At 46.3% G+C, this 16706-nt stretch overlaps 1 protein-coding gene across 1 annotated transcript in view; it reads right to left on the reverse strand.

Moving 5' to 3' along the window:
- DHCR24 (24-dehydrocholesterol reductase) overlaps positions 1 to 8612 on the reverse strand; it is an 11065-nt gene extending 2453 nt beyond the window's left edge. Inside the window, exons 1-9 of the mRNA XM_074597100.1 lie at positions 8291 to 8612; positions 6931 to 7086; positions 6386 to 6491; positions 5990 to 6108; positions 5636 to 5899; positions 4275 to 4418; positions 3152 to 3349; positions 2221 to 2399; positions 400 to 411 (exon numbers count right to left, since the gene is read on the reverse strand). Of these exons, the coding sequence (XP_074453201.1) occupies positions 400 to 411; positions 2221 to 2399; positions 3152 to 3349; positions 4275 to 4418; positions 5636 to 5899; positions 5990 to 6108; positions 6386 to 6491; positions 6931 to 7086; positions 8291 to 8521 (1409 nt within the window). The 5' untranslated portion in view covers positions 8522 to 8612. The remainder of the gene's footprint in view (positions 1 to 399; positions 412 to 2220; positions 2400 to 3151; positions 3350 to 4274; positions 4419 to 5635; positions 5900 to 5989; positions 6109 to 6385; positions 6492 to 6930; positions 7087 to 8290) is intronic.
- Positions 8613 to 16706: the final 8094 nt, after the last annotated feature.

The raw sequence follows: 16706 nt of genomic DNA on the forward strand, positions 1-16706 counted from the left end.
AAAAACAATTTAGGGTAAGCTACGAATAGCAAATATTCAACAAAAAACCCATCAAAAATGCTTTTTATATACAAGCAAATATAAGTGCTTACATGAATTATGCTGGGACACTCAGCCAATTATGTTTTGTGGATTTAACATTACCATGATCTCTTTTCCAAGAGGAAATAACATGTAACAGTGAAAACAGCAGAATACTGCTACAGTCATTTTGTTGAAGGGGAAGATGAGCAAAGAAAGCAATTAAAGTAACCGTTGCTTTTAAAATTTGGTTGAGGACACTTCTTTAGCCGTCAATGTATCGATACTTTCATTAGTTTTGCTACTACAAAAAGAAAAGAAAAGAAGGACTAAAAGATGTGTATAAAATAGTGGTTCATGTTTATATGTCCTAACCAAATCTTCTGAAAACTTGTATTCTAACAACCTGTTTTCACAGAAACACAGGTCTAGAGAGAGCTTCAATAGTTACCCCAAATCAAAAGTCTGGCCCCTTGCACCAAAAACCACCCATGAGCTAAATACTCCCTGACAAATACTTTTCTAACTGCTTTTGAAAGCTTGGTTTCCTTTTTCTTCCGTTCAAAACCTTTTAATTCCAGCTTAAAATAAAAGGATGCATTTTTTCTGCATGCTTTCTTATGGTCCACGGAGGTAAAGCCACGGTGTCTCCTATTAGCCTGTGTTACAAAATGCATTCAAGGCAGATGGAGCAATATGTCCTTTGGCTTTTTAAGGTTTCTTTGAACAGGACATTGAGAATATAACTGGGAAGGCAAAAGCCTGCCAAATCAGACCAGGCCAAGTTGATGAATTTATAGTATAAATAAAGCATGGTGTAACACAGGTCCAAAAACAAATAAATGAACAAAAAATGAAATAATTATTTAGCTGTGGACTCTTCCTTACTTTTATACTGAAGTCTCTAAAATGCAGCTAGCATCAGAGTACAGCAGTAAAACTGTTACATAAAAGCTCTATTGTGGTGTGTGATTACGAAACTGTAAGATTAAGCATTTATCCATTGTTCATTTCTCAGTGACAGGTAGAGAAGAGACAAAACTTTGTTAGTAAAGAGCTTTAATTTAAAAGTTTAATTTCAGGTTAATTAAAAAAAGCTTAAAATTAACTTTCAGTTGCTTTGTTCTCTGGCAGATCACTTACTGTAGCTAGAAGTCTTTTACACTCTTCAAATCATCTCAAAGCAGACTCACCATTGTTACTCAGCCACATGGGATATAATCAGTGTTAGACTGAGAAGTAGGTCAAAATAGAAATGGGGATAAATTATACTGATGGTGTAAAAATACCATGTAGTTGTTTTTTTTTGTTCCTGAGAAACAAGCCCGTTACTGCTTCTCCACTGACACTCCAGCAAATTAGGCTGGCATGAGTCTGTGACAGATGGTGGGCACGCATCTCACGCCTACTGCGGTCCTATGTAATAAGAATCGGGGCAGGGAAAAGGAAGCTATGGAAGTACAAGTGGTGAGGGAGGAAAGACTGCCACCACCGCACAGGGACTGCAAGGGAGAGTCAAGGCTGGGCTCCCTGCACAAGGACACGCCAGCGCAAGGACGGGGCAGAGCTGCAGCGTGACGCTGCGAGGACGGCAGGGAGCAGAACGGTCCCAAGGGCAGGCAGGAAAACTGTCCAAACTTTAACAGCCTGTGGGATTCCTGGAGGGACTGCGGCCAGAAGAGCACTTGCTTTGCCCCTGCTCTGACACAAGCCCGCCTCAGCATGCAAGCTCAGTGGCTGCCTTCTTGAGGGCTGGGCTAGCCAGCCTTGCTGAGAGCGGTCACTGACCCAGGCTAACACCGCTTCTGGGCAGCAACTGGTTTATGCACTGTCAGTACAGAGCTGCTGAGATCTTTCTGTGCCTGGGTGCATGGATGTATTTTGTTGCAACAGAGACTCTGCTCCCAGAGCAGCCTGGAGCTGAAAGGATGCACAGGTGACCTAAAGCTACCCAGCTCCCAAATACACTGCAAGAACTACAGCCGGTGTGCTCGTTTGTTTGGTTTTGCAATCAAATAATGAAAGTAAAATCATATTTAAAAATCGTAGCATCAAAATTAGTAATTAGTATTAGTTTTCAGTTATTGTGGTTGTTAAATTATGGCAATATTAAAGTGCTGTAGGATAGAATAACTGCGATCAAACCACACAGGTGTAAATTACATGGCATTATTACTACTCTAAGGAGCGGGACCTTACCCATGCACACTTCTTACAAACTTTTCCATTTGCCTCATTGAAGCCCTGGCTTCAAATTGTTTCCTTTTGGGCTCTCCATAAGCTCCTATATCCACGTAGAGTTCTGCTTCATCCCCCTTGGGGTGGACCATACCAGGATTATTGGGCAATATGAAAGGGCATAACCAAAGGGGGTACACCTGCAGAGGTAAGAAAACACTTTATCACTTACTTTTAACAAAACAATCCTTTAAGCTATCTCTAGTAAAGCTGACAAAACGAAGAGTTAAGAGGACTTCTTCCTGATTTAGAATTGAAACTTGCACAGCTCTTCCTTTCCAGTTCTCTTGCTGTGTTTCTTAGCTGCACTTTCTAATGACCGTAACACAAACAGATTGAGATGCTCAGAATATGTGCTGTGTCCTACTAGAATTACATCTCACCCTAAAATATTTGAAATGAAGAAAAAAAGTAAATACCCCTGATCCCAAAGCAACAACTGAATACACACTCTGAGTAAAAAGAGAACGAAGAGTTTTCTTTTCCAGGTCAGCCCAAGACTGAAATTGCCAAGTTTGTACTTCTTACACTAACTAAAAACAATTCAGAAATAAAAGCAACAAAGGGAAATAAATTCCCACAGTTTGGCTTCAGTGAGACTGCCAGTGATTTCAGATGAAAGAAAGACTAGTTCAAGTTTTACTAAGTGATGAAATCTTCTAGAAATGTTTGCCTTCTACTAAAATTTGAATCTCATGTTTTCATTCTTTTTTCAGAAAGCTGCGCTGATTTCTTGTGCTGCCTTGTAACATAGACTCGCAAAGCACAGTACTCCTCAGGATAAGATAACAAACTTTTACATAAGCAGATTATCACGCTTTAAGACCAAAAGTCATGGCTGTTATTGCACATAGTCCAAGTTTCACCACATTTTAAAAACACATGTTCTTACATTAAGGTCAACATGGAAGGTTTGAATAGACTTCTCAAGGCTCTTCATTGGGACCAACATGTCCTGTACAACATGGTGTTGCTCATACAGCTTTCGAATAGCTTCTCCTTGGGTGAGTTTTAACAAAGAGATTTTTGGAGGAACCATCCAGCCAAACAGGTAACGGAAAATGGGGTTATTGCCAAAAGGAATTATATCCTTTAAAGAGGAAAGAAAAAAGTTTGACTTAAGGATGTGTAAGTGAACCAAAAGACAATACTTCAGAATCCTCAGAGCAATATTAAGCCAGATTTTCAATAAATTTAACTGCTGATACTTTTGCTAAACTACTATAATGCAACTATGAACAAGTAAGAGAGGCCTGGAGCGAAGTCAGCTACACAGCCCTGCCCTGAGCCTCCTCCAGTTACAATGATTGATTTTCAGTCATATGAATCACAACATACTCAGCCACAAATACTTTAAGAGAATGAAGTTCAGAGAACAATAGACTATTATCTTAAAACAGCCAAGGAAGGAGCACCTAAGAAGCTAAACTTACAGAACCCTTGCAAGAATAAACACATACAAGATCAGGTCTTAAAAGAATTTTTAAGCTGTAAAATTTTAAGTACTTCCTGCACAGCCAACTCCCATTTAACTTTTCCAGGAGCTGAAGGGATCTGGTATTTCAGAATGCCCAATAAAGTTTTGCGTAAATGCACATCACAACAAATACACTTACAAAATTCACATTACTATATAATTAGTTCAGGCAGGGCAAATTTTCAGCCATAATTTCACATTCATGTTTTTTCCATTGTCTGCATTTGGAAATCACTTAGTAGCTATAAAAGCTTGACACTGAAATACGTACTTAAGGTCTAAATTCAGAAAAGCACTAAAATGGAAATTAGGAGGTTATGATGTAATGTCATAATATATGTAATATATAAAAAAGTGCTTATGGATTTGTTTTGCCCAAATGCAGGGCTTTTAGATTTGCCATAAATGTCACTGTTTTTTTCTGCCATGAAAGACAGAAGCATTGCCATGAGGAAGAAGACACATTGTACCTATATTGGGAAAGAGTACACTGGGCATCTTCCTGTAGGTGTTATTTTAATTTTGGAACTGGTCTTACTTGGAGCTCCCAGAAGATACTGCGTGTATGTCTATGGTAATAATGTCTTGAGGGAATGTATTCTACTCCAGTCCTGTCAGCTTTCAAATACTTCTCCACATGCTTAAAGAACCACGGCTTGTAGTAGTTGCCAATTCTGTTTATCTACAAGAAAACACGCATTTATTAGCAAACACCAACACAGATAACAGTTACACCTTACCAGACAACATTAACTATGTCCCCAAATTCCTTCACTGTGAGGAATCAGTGTTATACCCTCTGTGACACTTCGCATGAGACTGTCACAAGAGATCTAGGGAGCCTTCGTTTCTCCACATGCACGGCTCCTTCTTATGCTTTTTGCCACTAAGGTTTAATTTAAATAAGGTTTGCTAAGGCCTGCCTGTTACAAGCTAATTAAAAGGCCATGAATGTGACAGAACTGGATTCCTAAAACATCGATCTCCCAACTCATCATTAATCCAAAGTCTCATTATGGCAGAGGAGAAAAATCCAGGGTGAGGGACACAGTGAACAATTAGCATGTCCCTCCCAGAAACGTCCCTGATGTGTTTTACCGATATTAACTGTATTAAAAGCTTGCTGGGAAAAGAGTTACTCTGAATAACTGACTGACTTACAGCCTGAGAGAGCTGGGGTTGTTCAGCCGAGAGAAGAGAAGGCTCCAGGGAGACCTTATTTCAGCCTTCCAGAACTTAAAGGGGGCTTATAAGAAAGATAGGGGCAAACATTTCAGCAGGGCAAGTTGTGATAGGACAAGGGGTAATGGCTTTAAATTAAGAGAGGGTAGATTTAGGCTAGAAAGAAGGAAGAAATTTTCTACACTGAGGGTGGTGAAACACTGGCACAGGTTGCCCAGAGAAGCGGTAGATGCCCCATCCATAGAAACATTCGAGGTCAGGTTGGCTGAGCTCTGAGCAACCTTGATCTAGTTGGAGATGTCCTTGCTCACTGCCGGGGGCTTGGACTGGATGGCCTTTAAAGGTCCCTTCCAACCCAAACTACTCTGTGATTCTGCAAACAACTGCAGTTTAAACCAGCATCGTTCTGTACATGAGAAAAGATACTTCTCTTCCTCCTTAGGTACTGCAATGAAAAGGCTGTAGAATAAATTATTTGCTAGAATAATTAAATCGGTGGCTAATTTCTTATCAACTGAAGAGATTTACAGTACAGACTGTTGTAGTAATAAAGACCTGTAATTTAAAATATTCTGATGGACAGATCTAACTTTTAATTCCATGTTAAAAGACTGTTCCAATCTTACAACAATTCTGTTTTTATATTGGCATATAGTACAGCTTCAGTTAAACTTTGGGGGTACTTTTTTTCTTTATGAGTGATCTCCTGTTAGTTACCTTGCTTTGCTCTGCTTCATCAGTCAAGACTCCTGTCATGATGACTGCTTCTTCCAAAGAATACACAAGTCCTTCCACAAAACTATTCTCCTTTTTCTTAGATTCTTCAGTAAACTTTTCACAAATCTTCCGCAGTCCTCTCACAGGCTCATAATGTATTTTGACATATTTCTTGGCAGGAATCATTTTTATTTCTGCTGCAACCAGGAAACCCAGAGTACCACAAGACCAAGGCACTGCATAAAATAGGTCTGAATTTTCAGTCTGCAAAAAGTATGTCATACTAAATCACAAATCCATACCGGTAACTGTCAATGACATTGTAAATGATAGCAAAATAACATTTTGTCTTACTGGTGAACATCTCACAAGGCTTCCATCGGCAAGAACAAGTTCATAGGCCACACAGGTATGTTGAAAAAGTCCATAGATATGGGATGAAGACTCAATGCCAGTTCCCATGATCAGGCCACCTTGTGAAGAGAGCACACAACAAATGAAATGAAACACACTCCAAAATGAAGGTGGTTTACGAGAACAAAACCCCACTTCTAAGCTCTGGGCATGGCTTTTAAAGGAGTACTGAAAAAAAAAAAAAAGGAAGTGCTTATAACATAAATACCACAACAGAACATAAGGTTCAACAGAATATTTCAGGAACCTTTAAAACAATGCAAGATGTTACTGCGTAAGAAGCTAATGGAAACGCGGCAAAATCACTGAGTTTCTTCTCATCACAATGACTCTTACCTACTGTAAGATCATCGAGCTCTGGTACCACGGGAATAGTCCAGCCCATGGGATTCAGGTGTGCAGTCAACTGGCCCATGGTGACTAAAGGTTCCACACGAACAACCTGGAAAGCAAAAAAAAAACAATTCCCCCCACCAAACATAAATTAAGTGTTCAGCGTTAACGATGACAAAACACTGCTAACTGGATTGTACTTCCATCTGTTATCAGAATTCAGAGACTTACTTTCCTAAGAGCACTACTAAAAATAGTTGAAACTGTTTAGTGATTCCTCCTCTGCCTCAACATCTTGTTGCTCAGTCCCCAAAACCACAAATCAATCTGGTCTTTTAGACTTCAGCACGTAAAAGCTAAGCAATTCCATATGCTGCTCTTTTGGATAGAATGATCCAAGCACACATTGTTAAACCTCAGATTTGGTGGGTCTACTGCTACAAAAATCCTTTATTCTTTATGGAATCTTAATCCCCTCTACAGCTACAAATAGAGTAAAAAAAGCCAGAAACTTCATTAGTACAAAAGCTTTTTGATGAATTTGTTACCTGTCTTTCACTGTCCACTTCCAGAACATCCATTAAGTTGATCATGATGTTCTTATGAGTCTTCTTATACTTTCCAACACGAAGTGACACAGTCAGCCAGCCAGGCCGGCCGGTGCACATGTATCTTTTGCTGCCTTCGTTTTTCCATTCCCGAACCTGCAAGAGGTAACAACAGAACTGGCGCTGTAAGGCATACACGTGTAATCAATAATGAATACCAGGAACATTTTTTCCCCTCACAGTGAAAAAACGTTCAGAAATATTGTTACCTGCAAGTAACAAAGCCTGTGTATTTCTATGTTGAGCAGTGATGCTTTGGAAGTCTCTCTGCAGACCTCTCAACTTCTAAATAAAATACCACCAGAGCCAGAGGGGTCCAGTTATGTACAGGAAGCAGCTTTTGGATTTTTTTGGAGCTGGGATTCAGAGAACTATCATGAAACTAACAAAGAGTTTTAAAAATCCACAGGAAAATCTATAAGGATTCACTGTCACAAATAATCTTAGCTCTGTGAAGGTTAATGAAGCAATGCCTCCTCCTCCTCCTACACACACACACAAAAAAAAGTGGTCTGAGCCTGCAAATGAACAGGCAAAGAGAGAAAAGTTGAGAAGGAAAATATGTAAGCCATCCACATGATCCACGAATTTTGCAAAGCCACAGTGGTTAACATTTGGAGAACAAACATCAATTACAGTGTTTTCTTCAAAGCTCAACTGCTACTACAGCTGGTGATAAAAACCCCAAACCCTCAAAGAATAACTCTGTGCACTCTAATAACCATCTCTATCTGCAATGAACATGAGAGACAAGGAAGAGAACAGAAGTAGGCGTGACAGAATTATCATAAATATTAGAGAGCACAGAAACATTACAGAAATCTGCATTTCTGTGCGGAAGAAAAGTTTCAGCTCCCCGTCAATCATCTCTTGGAACGAACAATGCCGAGAAGCTGGATGTAAGTGGTATGAAAACAGGTTATTAAGCCAGCCATTCCCATGTCCCACAAGTACGTGCCCAAGCCGTGTGAGCGACACACGGCACATCCCCAGGGATGTCACACCGACAGCAGCCGGGCAGCCGCACCGGGACCTGGCAGCGGTCGACGCCGCAACTTTCAGAGGAGTTTCAGACGGGGAAATAAAAACCCCACAGGGGCAGAAAGACGCGCTGGCATTTATTCCTTTGCTTTTCGCCGCAACCGGATTCACGGCTGGATTTTGCCGCGGCTCCGGGAGAAGCGGAGGCAGGGCGGGGGGGTGGTGGCGGGGGGGTGGAGCTCGCCGCCAGGAGCGGGCCCGGGTTCAAGCCCTGCTCCCGGACCAGGGCGGGGGTGTGGGGGGTGCAGCCGGCCCTCACCTGAGCCTGGATGTGGCGGACGCGCTGGGCGTGCTGCCGCGGGGCGCTGTGGAGGCGCCAGACGGCCCAGGCGCGCAGCTGGTAGTAGACGTCGAAGAGAATGGAGAGCGGCAGGAGGAAGAGGCAGACGAAGACCCAGCGGTGGTGCACCAGCACGGCCTCCAGCCCCCGGTGCCGCACCCACAGCAGCAGCAGCAGCAGCCCGGCGCCCAGCGACCACACCGGCGACATGGCGCCCGCCGCCCGCACGCGCTCCCTCACGGCCGCCGGGACCCCGCCATGCCGCGCCTGCCACTCGCGCCCTCACCGCCCGGGCCCCGCCCCCTCCTCCCCGCGCGCCCGACCCCCATTGGTCGCCGCCGGGCTCCGCCGTGGGGAGAGGGGAAGGGAGCGGCCAATGAGGGCGCTCCGGGGAGATCGGACCAGGCGCTGAGGACGCCGATTGGCTGGACGCGGCGCGAGCCCCGCTCTCCCCTCACCGCCGCGGCCGTCGGCCCCCACCCGGACCGCTGCGCACGCCGTGGGCTGCCCCCGCCCTCGCCCCGCCATGGGGCAGCGGAGGCCGGGGGAGCCCGGCCGGTGCTGGTAGGGGGCCGGGGCCAGGGTGAGATCCCCCCGGCCAGGGCTGGGGATGGGGCCCGGGGCAGGGTGAGACCCCCGGCCAGGGATGGGGACGGGTCGTGAGGCGGGAGACAGGGGCTGAGGAGAGCGTGGGGCAGGGGACGGGGCCTGAGGCAGAGGACCTCTCCCCCCAGTCAGGGCTGAGGGGGGTTTGGGGCAGGGGGCAGGGCCTGGGGGAGATGCCTACCCCCAGGTTAGAGCTGAGGGGGCTGTGGGGCAGGGGACAGGGCCTAAGGAGAGAACCCTCCCCAGTCAGGGCTGAGGGGGGCGTGGAGCTGGGGACAGGCCCTTGGCAGCTCTGTGGTGGAGGTGCTGTGGTGGACGGTGTCCTTCAGGCAAGGGGCTCACCCTGGTGCCTTTGAGTTGTGGGGCAGGAGCGAAACACCTCTGCGTGCCTCTCTTGGGCACCCTCATAGTGTGGTTTGAGGTACCAGGGAACCTGGCAGCGCAGGTGACTCCCACAGGAACTCAAAAGTGCCATGCAGTCCAATTTCTAGAAGGAAGAAGATGACCCTCTCCAAAATGCGGTGGAAGAGGTGGTAGAGAGGGATAACCCCCTTTCTAAAACCCTGCGGGAAAATTCCTTTCCTCCCACTCTCCATGATGGAACAGTGGGAGGGAAGATACATAAAGTCTGTGAGGAAGATAAGACTTTTTTTTTTTAAACTAAAATCTGTAGTGTCCCTCAAGAGGTATGCTGTGTGAGAGGACAGTGGCAGAGGTGCCCTGCAGGCAGCAGCTGCGGAGGAGATGCTGACGCAGCGCAGTGCTGCCAGGGGCCTTGGAGTGGCACAGAGAGACCCGCTGGGTTCAGAGAGGAAAGTGGTGTCGAGGTGTTTGGTGAGGACACTGCGACGTTGACACAGCACACTAATATATCACATGGTGCCTCTTCATCTTTGTCAGCAGGACAAATAGTCACCTTTGCCTTTAGCTGATAATAGGAGATACTCAGGAGCACCAGACTGGCAGGGATCACTGCATCGAAGTTCAGAGATCAGCTATGTCAGGCAGCCACACCTTGTAATCTCCTTCAGACAACTCACAGGCTTTGTTTTGAACCCAGTTCATTTTTTGTCCCACTGGTTTTGTCAAAAGACTGGTCTGAAACTTCCCCGCTCTGATGTTTGAAAATGGTCTCCTGATCTCCAGCCTAAATTTATTCACGGCCAAATTATATTCGTTGCACTTGTGCCTACTCTGCCCACTAGCTCTTTTCTTTCTTAGTTCTGACTTGATGTTATCTGCTTTTGTGTACCAATTTGTCTGCTGACTGGAATTATGCATGGAAGTTTCCCATGCCCTAAAAGAGGTTATTTTAACCTCTCCGAAGGAGCTAAATAATTACTCATGATCTGAGTGTGATCAAGTGCAGGGTTTATTGGATAACAGCATAATTTATTCATAAGGGGATATTTATACCTTCAGTGTAAATACTGTTTTGAAATTGTTTTTATGAAGACCCATTAAAAGCATTTGTAATGTTTTCCATGTTTTGCTCTTGTTTTTTTGTCATAGGCAGCAAGGAAGAGAGTAGGTGAGCTCAAAGATTGCAATGTGAAACTGTGCTTTAAAACAGAGGAGTGAATCACCATTAAGATTATGGTGAAATTGCCTGTGTACCTAGCAATGCCAAGCACAGAAAACACAGGAATCAAGGGGAAAAGGGAAGGGGAGACAGATGTTTTAAATGCTGACGTTTTTCAATTTTAGATGTTTTAGGTGTGAGCAAAACATCACCCAACAATCTATGTAGGCTTAGGAAAATATCGCCTGCAACTCTGGTTTGAAAAGCTAAGATTCCCTTGTTGCCTTTGCAAGACTAAAATCCCTGGTCTCTTCAATTAAATTATCATTTTAAGTGCGTTTAAGCTGCTAGTGCTTCTTAAAAAAGCAGTCCGCTTGCCTTCCTCTCCTCCCTCCCACTCCTGCCATCCCATCCGCCCACTCACGCTGTTCTGGGCACGCTGTGCGGTACAAATGCTTCTGCTGTCACTCAGTTAAACAGGTTGGGGAGCTGATCTGAGTGAAGAATTGGGCTGGTTTTTAGATCAGTGCTTTTCTGCCTGGCTCGGCTCTCTGGGGGAGTGCACCCCACAGGTGCTCACGTAGGTGGGGTGCAGGGAACAGAGCAGGGGCTTCTTGTTGACCGTGCTGGAGCTGCCCATCTCCTCAGTGAGACCTCACCACAGATCACCTTGCTCGTTAGCAAGCGGGATTTAGTAATCATAGAATGGTTTGGGTTGCAAGGGACCTTAAAGATCACCCAGTTCCAACCCCCACCTCCATGGGCAGGGACACCTCCCACCAGCCCAGGTTGCTCCAAGCCCCGTCCAACCTGGCCTTGGGATGGGGCATCCACAGCTTCTCTGGGCAACCTGTTCCAGTGTCTCACCACCCTTAATAGTGAAAAATTTCTTCCTGATTTCTCATCTAAATCTACCCTCTTTCAGTTTAAAACCGTTACTCCTTGCTCGATCGCTACACTCCCTGAATAATAACTATGCAAAGGCTTTTGGACAACGAAAGAATGAAGAAGATGCAGCAGTTTGTCTAAGGAGACAGCTAAGAGGGACATGATAATAATATACAGAGCATTTGAGCTATAGACAAAAGTAGGCTGAAGGCTTCTGTCTCCGTAAGAAAGTAAGAAGAGGCATTCAGAGGAACCAAAGAAAGGCACTGAAAAGCATTAGAAAGCCCCTTTTTTCATGCAAGCTCCCATAGGCCTGGTACTGACTGCCACCGAGCTGCTGCTGAGTGGTACCAGGGTGTCAAAAAGGACGGGCGTTTTAACAGTAATAGTTACAAAAACTAATCAAGAATTTTGGGAAGGCTGCAGGCCTTCTTAATTCAATAAACAAACCAGCCCGTGGTCACTATGGGTTAGGAGCACGTTTCCCTCAACCGTTGGGTTTCCTGCTCGTTTCTTTGGCACAGCGCCAGTTCTGCCGGAGATGGGACGTGCTTTCAGAGGGTTGGAGGGACGTGGTGTTCACACTGCTGTGTGAGAAGCTCCCTCTACTGAGAAAACCAAAGCATATTCGGTCGCCTGGAAGGAAAAGCCCATCGGGGGACGTAGGCTGGCATGGGGTTTTCTGTGTGACACGGGGCAGGTTGACGCATGTCATTCTGGATATGGGCTGAACGAATCTTGAGAGCTTTCGTACACCCAGCAATCAAAGAAAAATGACAAATTTCAGCTTGAGGGCTTTAAGGAAAAAAATACAGGGGACTATCATCATCAGCTGCTTTATAGACTGGTGATATCAGAAGACCTGCCAGAATATTCCAGAGGGATGACACATACTTAGGTGTCACCTCTGAAAGAAAAAAGTCGCTTTGTGGCACAGCAAGATGTAAAGCCAGCCTGGTCTGGGGAGAGCTCTGTGCCTTTCTGAGGCAAAGCAGAGCTGTAGTGGGGCAGGAGAAGCACGTAGCCCACCAAGGAACACGAGGGAGGGCAGCCAAACACCGCTAAATCCTTTTGATTATGTAAACCTAAGTGGAAAATAGCTGGTGTGACGGTCTCACCTGTCTGAAGACTTAGAGACTTAGGAACCGGAGTGGCTCCAGATGACCTTTCACCACCTGGATGCGTGTTTGCGAGGCCCAGGAGGCTTCAAAAAGACAGCAGAGACTTTCCTACTGCTGTTTGATTCATAAAATCTGCTCCCTGTACCTTAGAAAACCTTCTCTTTAGAGGGTGTATGGGAAGAATGTGGTTTACTTTATATTGCTCAATTGCCCGGCTTCCAGAGGGTGTTTTCTGAAAGGTATTTATCAATAGAACACCTATCATTCAGGACCCGCTTCTCAGGTTTCACAAATATTTCGTGTGAGGGAGTAGAGATGCATGCTGACGTGAGGAGGAGGAGGGCAGAGGGTTCAGTACAACAGCTGGAGCTGTGGTGGCTGTTGGAAGATCAATCAAAAAGGGATGATGGGATTATAGTTACTTCAGAAACTGCCAGGTAGCTCTCCGGGAAAGCGAAACACCATCTCGGGGCTTAGACAAGGATCTTTAGGATGGTGACCTTGGTCTCTTCTCCCAAGTAACAGGTCATAGGACAAGAGGAAAAGGCCTCAAGTTGCACCGACGGAGGTTTAGATTAGGTATTAGGAAAAATTTTAACACCGAAAGGGTTATCAAGCATTGGAACAGGCTGCCCTGGGAAGTGGTGGAATTGTCATCCCTGGAGGTATTTAAAAGACAGATAGATGTAGTGCTTAGCGATATGGTTTAGTGATGGTTTTTATCAGTGTTAGGTTGATGGTTGGAGTAGATGATCTGTAAGGTCCCTTCCAACCTAAGCAATTCTATGATTCTATGATTCTATGATTCTGTGAGGCTATTTTAGGTGTAGGTGGACCTAATCTAATGTAGAAGGACTTGTTTAACATCTGTGATGGGGAAGGGTGTCCAGATGGCTGTAGCCCAGCCTGCTCAGCTCACCTAGTCCTCAGGGTGACTTTGCTGGTTCTTCCTCGCCTTCCCCTTGTCCTCTCAAGGCCGCAGTCACCATGTTTTCACTGGGAATGGCTTCACCAAGAGAAGGAATAACTCTGGTGCTGGAAGGCAGGACATGGAACCAAGCAAGGATGCCTGGGCTGCACCCTATGTGCTGTGCCCTCCTGGCCATGTTGTGTGGCCCTGCTCCTCCAGCGATGAGTTGTTGGAGGTGGCTGGTGGGACCCCAGTCATCGTCTTGGGAGGAAGCAGATGTAGGGCGTGAAGTGAAATCTGGGATATTAACGACGGCAGAAAGGGGCCCTTCCTTCGGTGGCCGTGCATTGCGTCAGGAGGCAAGGTCAGCTGCCGGTCAGCACGTTCGCAGGGCCACCCAAAAAAAAAACCAAAACCACCGCGCCGCAGAACGTGCGAGAGCTTTCGTGTATTCTCTCTGACGTGTATCAAATCCAGCTTTACAACTGCCTCTGAAAAGACGCACTGTCTGGGATTTATAAAAAGAATCACTTGTCAAAACAGAGAGCCGGGCTGGGAAAGGAATTCAGCCCTCCCTTCATTGTCACTGGGGCCAGTGTCCTCAGCAGCAAAAATGAAACGGCTGTGGCAAGGTAGCTGGCATGATAGGAGACATGGGGAGGGACTCTTTATGAGGGAGTGGAGCGATAGGATGAGGCGTAACGGTTTTAAACTGAAAGAGGGGAAATTTAAATTAGATATTAGAAAGAAATACTTTCCTGTGAGGGTGGTGAGCCCCTGGCCCAGGTTGCCCAGAGAAGCTGTGGCTGCCCCATCCCTGGAGGGGTTCAAGGCCAGGCTGGACAGGGCTTGGAGCAACCTGGTCCGGTGGGAGGTGTCCCTGCCCAGGGCAGGGGTTGGAACTGGGTGATCTTTAAGGTCCCTTCCAACCCGAACCATTCTATGATTCTATGACGAGCTGGTTGCTGAAGGACCTGGGGATCCAGCACTGAAACTACAAACTGAGGGAGGCCGTATTCCTTGTAGCTGAGCGGTGGTGGAGGAGAGTGAGCTCATAGGCAACCATCATTTGGCTTCATGGCCCCTCTGGGCACGAGACTGGCTGGGAGTGAGGAGGGGCAGCAGTCGGAGAGGTGGTGGTGGTCCTCTGTCTCCTTCCATCGCTGAGATCCTGGAGACGCTGACTATGCTGAGAATCAGAAAGGAGCTGCAGCCGCTGAAAGGCAATAAATATATTATTTTGGACTCATGACATAAAGGGCACATGAACCAGTGGCCTCCAAGATGCCCAGGGTGAACTTTGTCATGAAGGCAGTTGTGAACCACAGCCGGTGAAGAGCGACTCCAGGGTACCCTCTGCCATCACTTGTCTCCGGCTTCCTCTTGCCCAGAGTGGCAAATGCCGTGGGAACGTGCAGAAAGCATTCGGGGCTAGCATGACGGTGAAGGCGTGCCAACGTCACCGCAAGAAAACACTGGAAGTTATTTTTCTATACAGGCCACATTTTTCTCCCGTTTTCAGCTCCCAGCAAATCTGCGTGTGTGTTTAACCTCCGGGTACCACGTGTACTTGCGGGCCCTTTTCCTCCAAATAAAGCTAAGACTTTCTCTGCCTTGGCTGTCGCCATTCTCCTCCTGGTGCTGTCACTCTGTCACCTGTCTGCTTTCATTTATTTCAACGTTTTAAAAATTTCACGGGCCCACTCCCAGATGATGTAAACTGATAAAACTCCAGGCCATGCTCCAAAAACATCAGAGTTAACTGTAGGATCCAGCCCTTTGGGTTTACTTACCTATGCCAAAGAAAAATAGAAAAGCTGTAAGCAAAGCGAAAAAGGAAAAGAACGGCTGGAAAAAAATAAAAAAAAACAGTTAAAAATGTTGGTTATATAAGAGTTGTATAGCTTTTATCGTTACCTAGCATATTCTTTTCATAAGTGAAGCAATCACAGCCAGATAAGTTAATAATTAAGGGTGACAAAAATATACCATTGTTCCAATAATAAGGAACCGCATTAGTCTTATCGGAGATAAATGGAGGCGTATTTAATACGGTGCTATGCTGATAGACTGCCGATGCCCCTTCTTCACCCGAAAACTCAGCACAAAATCAGGTCAAAAGCTGATTTTGAAAGCGGGTATCTGTTAAGCCCTTTTACTTCTCTCCGAATTGCTCGCCTCCTTTCGACCGCAGATGTGCTTTTTTGGCAATCCACCTTGGGAAGCGACTCCCACGGGTATGGAGCTGAGCAGAAGGGAGCTGGAAGCTTTCAGAAGAAGATTCTGCTCCTTTCTGCGGGGAGCGACAGGACGGGCTCCGGCGCGTGGAGCATCTCGTGGAGATACAGGACAATTTCAGATGGAGGACTGAGTAAATGGACTGGTCCTCACCCCTGCAAATAAGTGATGGGTGAAGGACTTCTGCACGGGAAGGTGATGAGGGTGCGATTTTTCAGTCTCCTTTAATACAAGAGATTCCTGTAAAATTCAGTTTGGCAGCCTCGAGTAGAGGAATACCTCGTGAAATGAGACAGCAATTCCAGTGCCTCCTGACACAATCAAAACTCAATATTTTCGTAACTCTCGCAAGGATAGAAATGCGATGGCTGCAAAACTCTGCCGATGGGGAGCAGTGGCCTTTCCTTACCCCCACCCGGGAATCCTGTGGCTCCCAAAATAGAGCTGAGAATGGGTAAACGCATAGATCCTGTCTCCTGCTCACGTTAAAGCCTTCGCATGCTTCTCAAGCCTCGCGTGCTGAGCTGGAGACTCACGCAACTGCTTTCTGTCTCCTTCTGCCTTCTCCATCCTCTCCCCCTCCTTGCCCTCTCCATCCTCGGCAAGGCCCACTTTTTTCCCACAAAATGCTTAAGAAAAAGCATCGGGAGATCAGCCAGCAATAAACCATTGCCATCGCAGAGCGGTTAATTACCGTTATCTCTAATATCAGCCAAGAGCCTGTACTAAGCTCTGAACTTTTCTTGCATTGAGGTGTCCGTTCGCATCCAGGCTAAGGCGGATTATGGGCCGGGATGAGCTCTCCCTCCGGCTGGAAGCGGTGCGGTGACGCACGGAGGGAGGAGAGTTCCGTCCCTCTGCCAGGCGAGGAGTCACCCGCCAACAAGAGCTGACAGCTTTTCTGGCACAGGAGTATTTACGCCTCCGGGGGGAAGTGAAACTACTCTCTCTCAGGTAAGATGAGTAGCCAGACTAGCTCCTAGCTAAAGAAAGGAGCTGGTACATTTTTGGGGGGAGAAAGATTAACTCTCTGGGTCCTGGAGGACTTCACGGGGAGGTGGAGCAGGGAAAGCGGTGTTCTCCATCAGGGATGGCAGGTCTCTGTCTCAG

The sequence above is a fragment of the Larus michahellis genome, chromosome 8 (genome assembly GCF_964199755.1).
Source record: "Larus michahellis chromosome 8, bLarMic1.1, whole genome shotgun sequence".
Classification (NCBI taxonomy): domain Eukaryota; kingdom Metazoa; phylum Chordata; class Aves; order Charadriiformes; family Laridae; genus Larus; species Larus michahellis.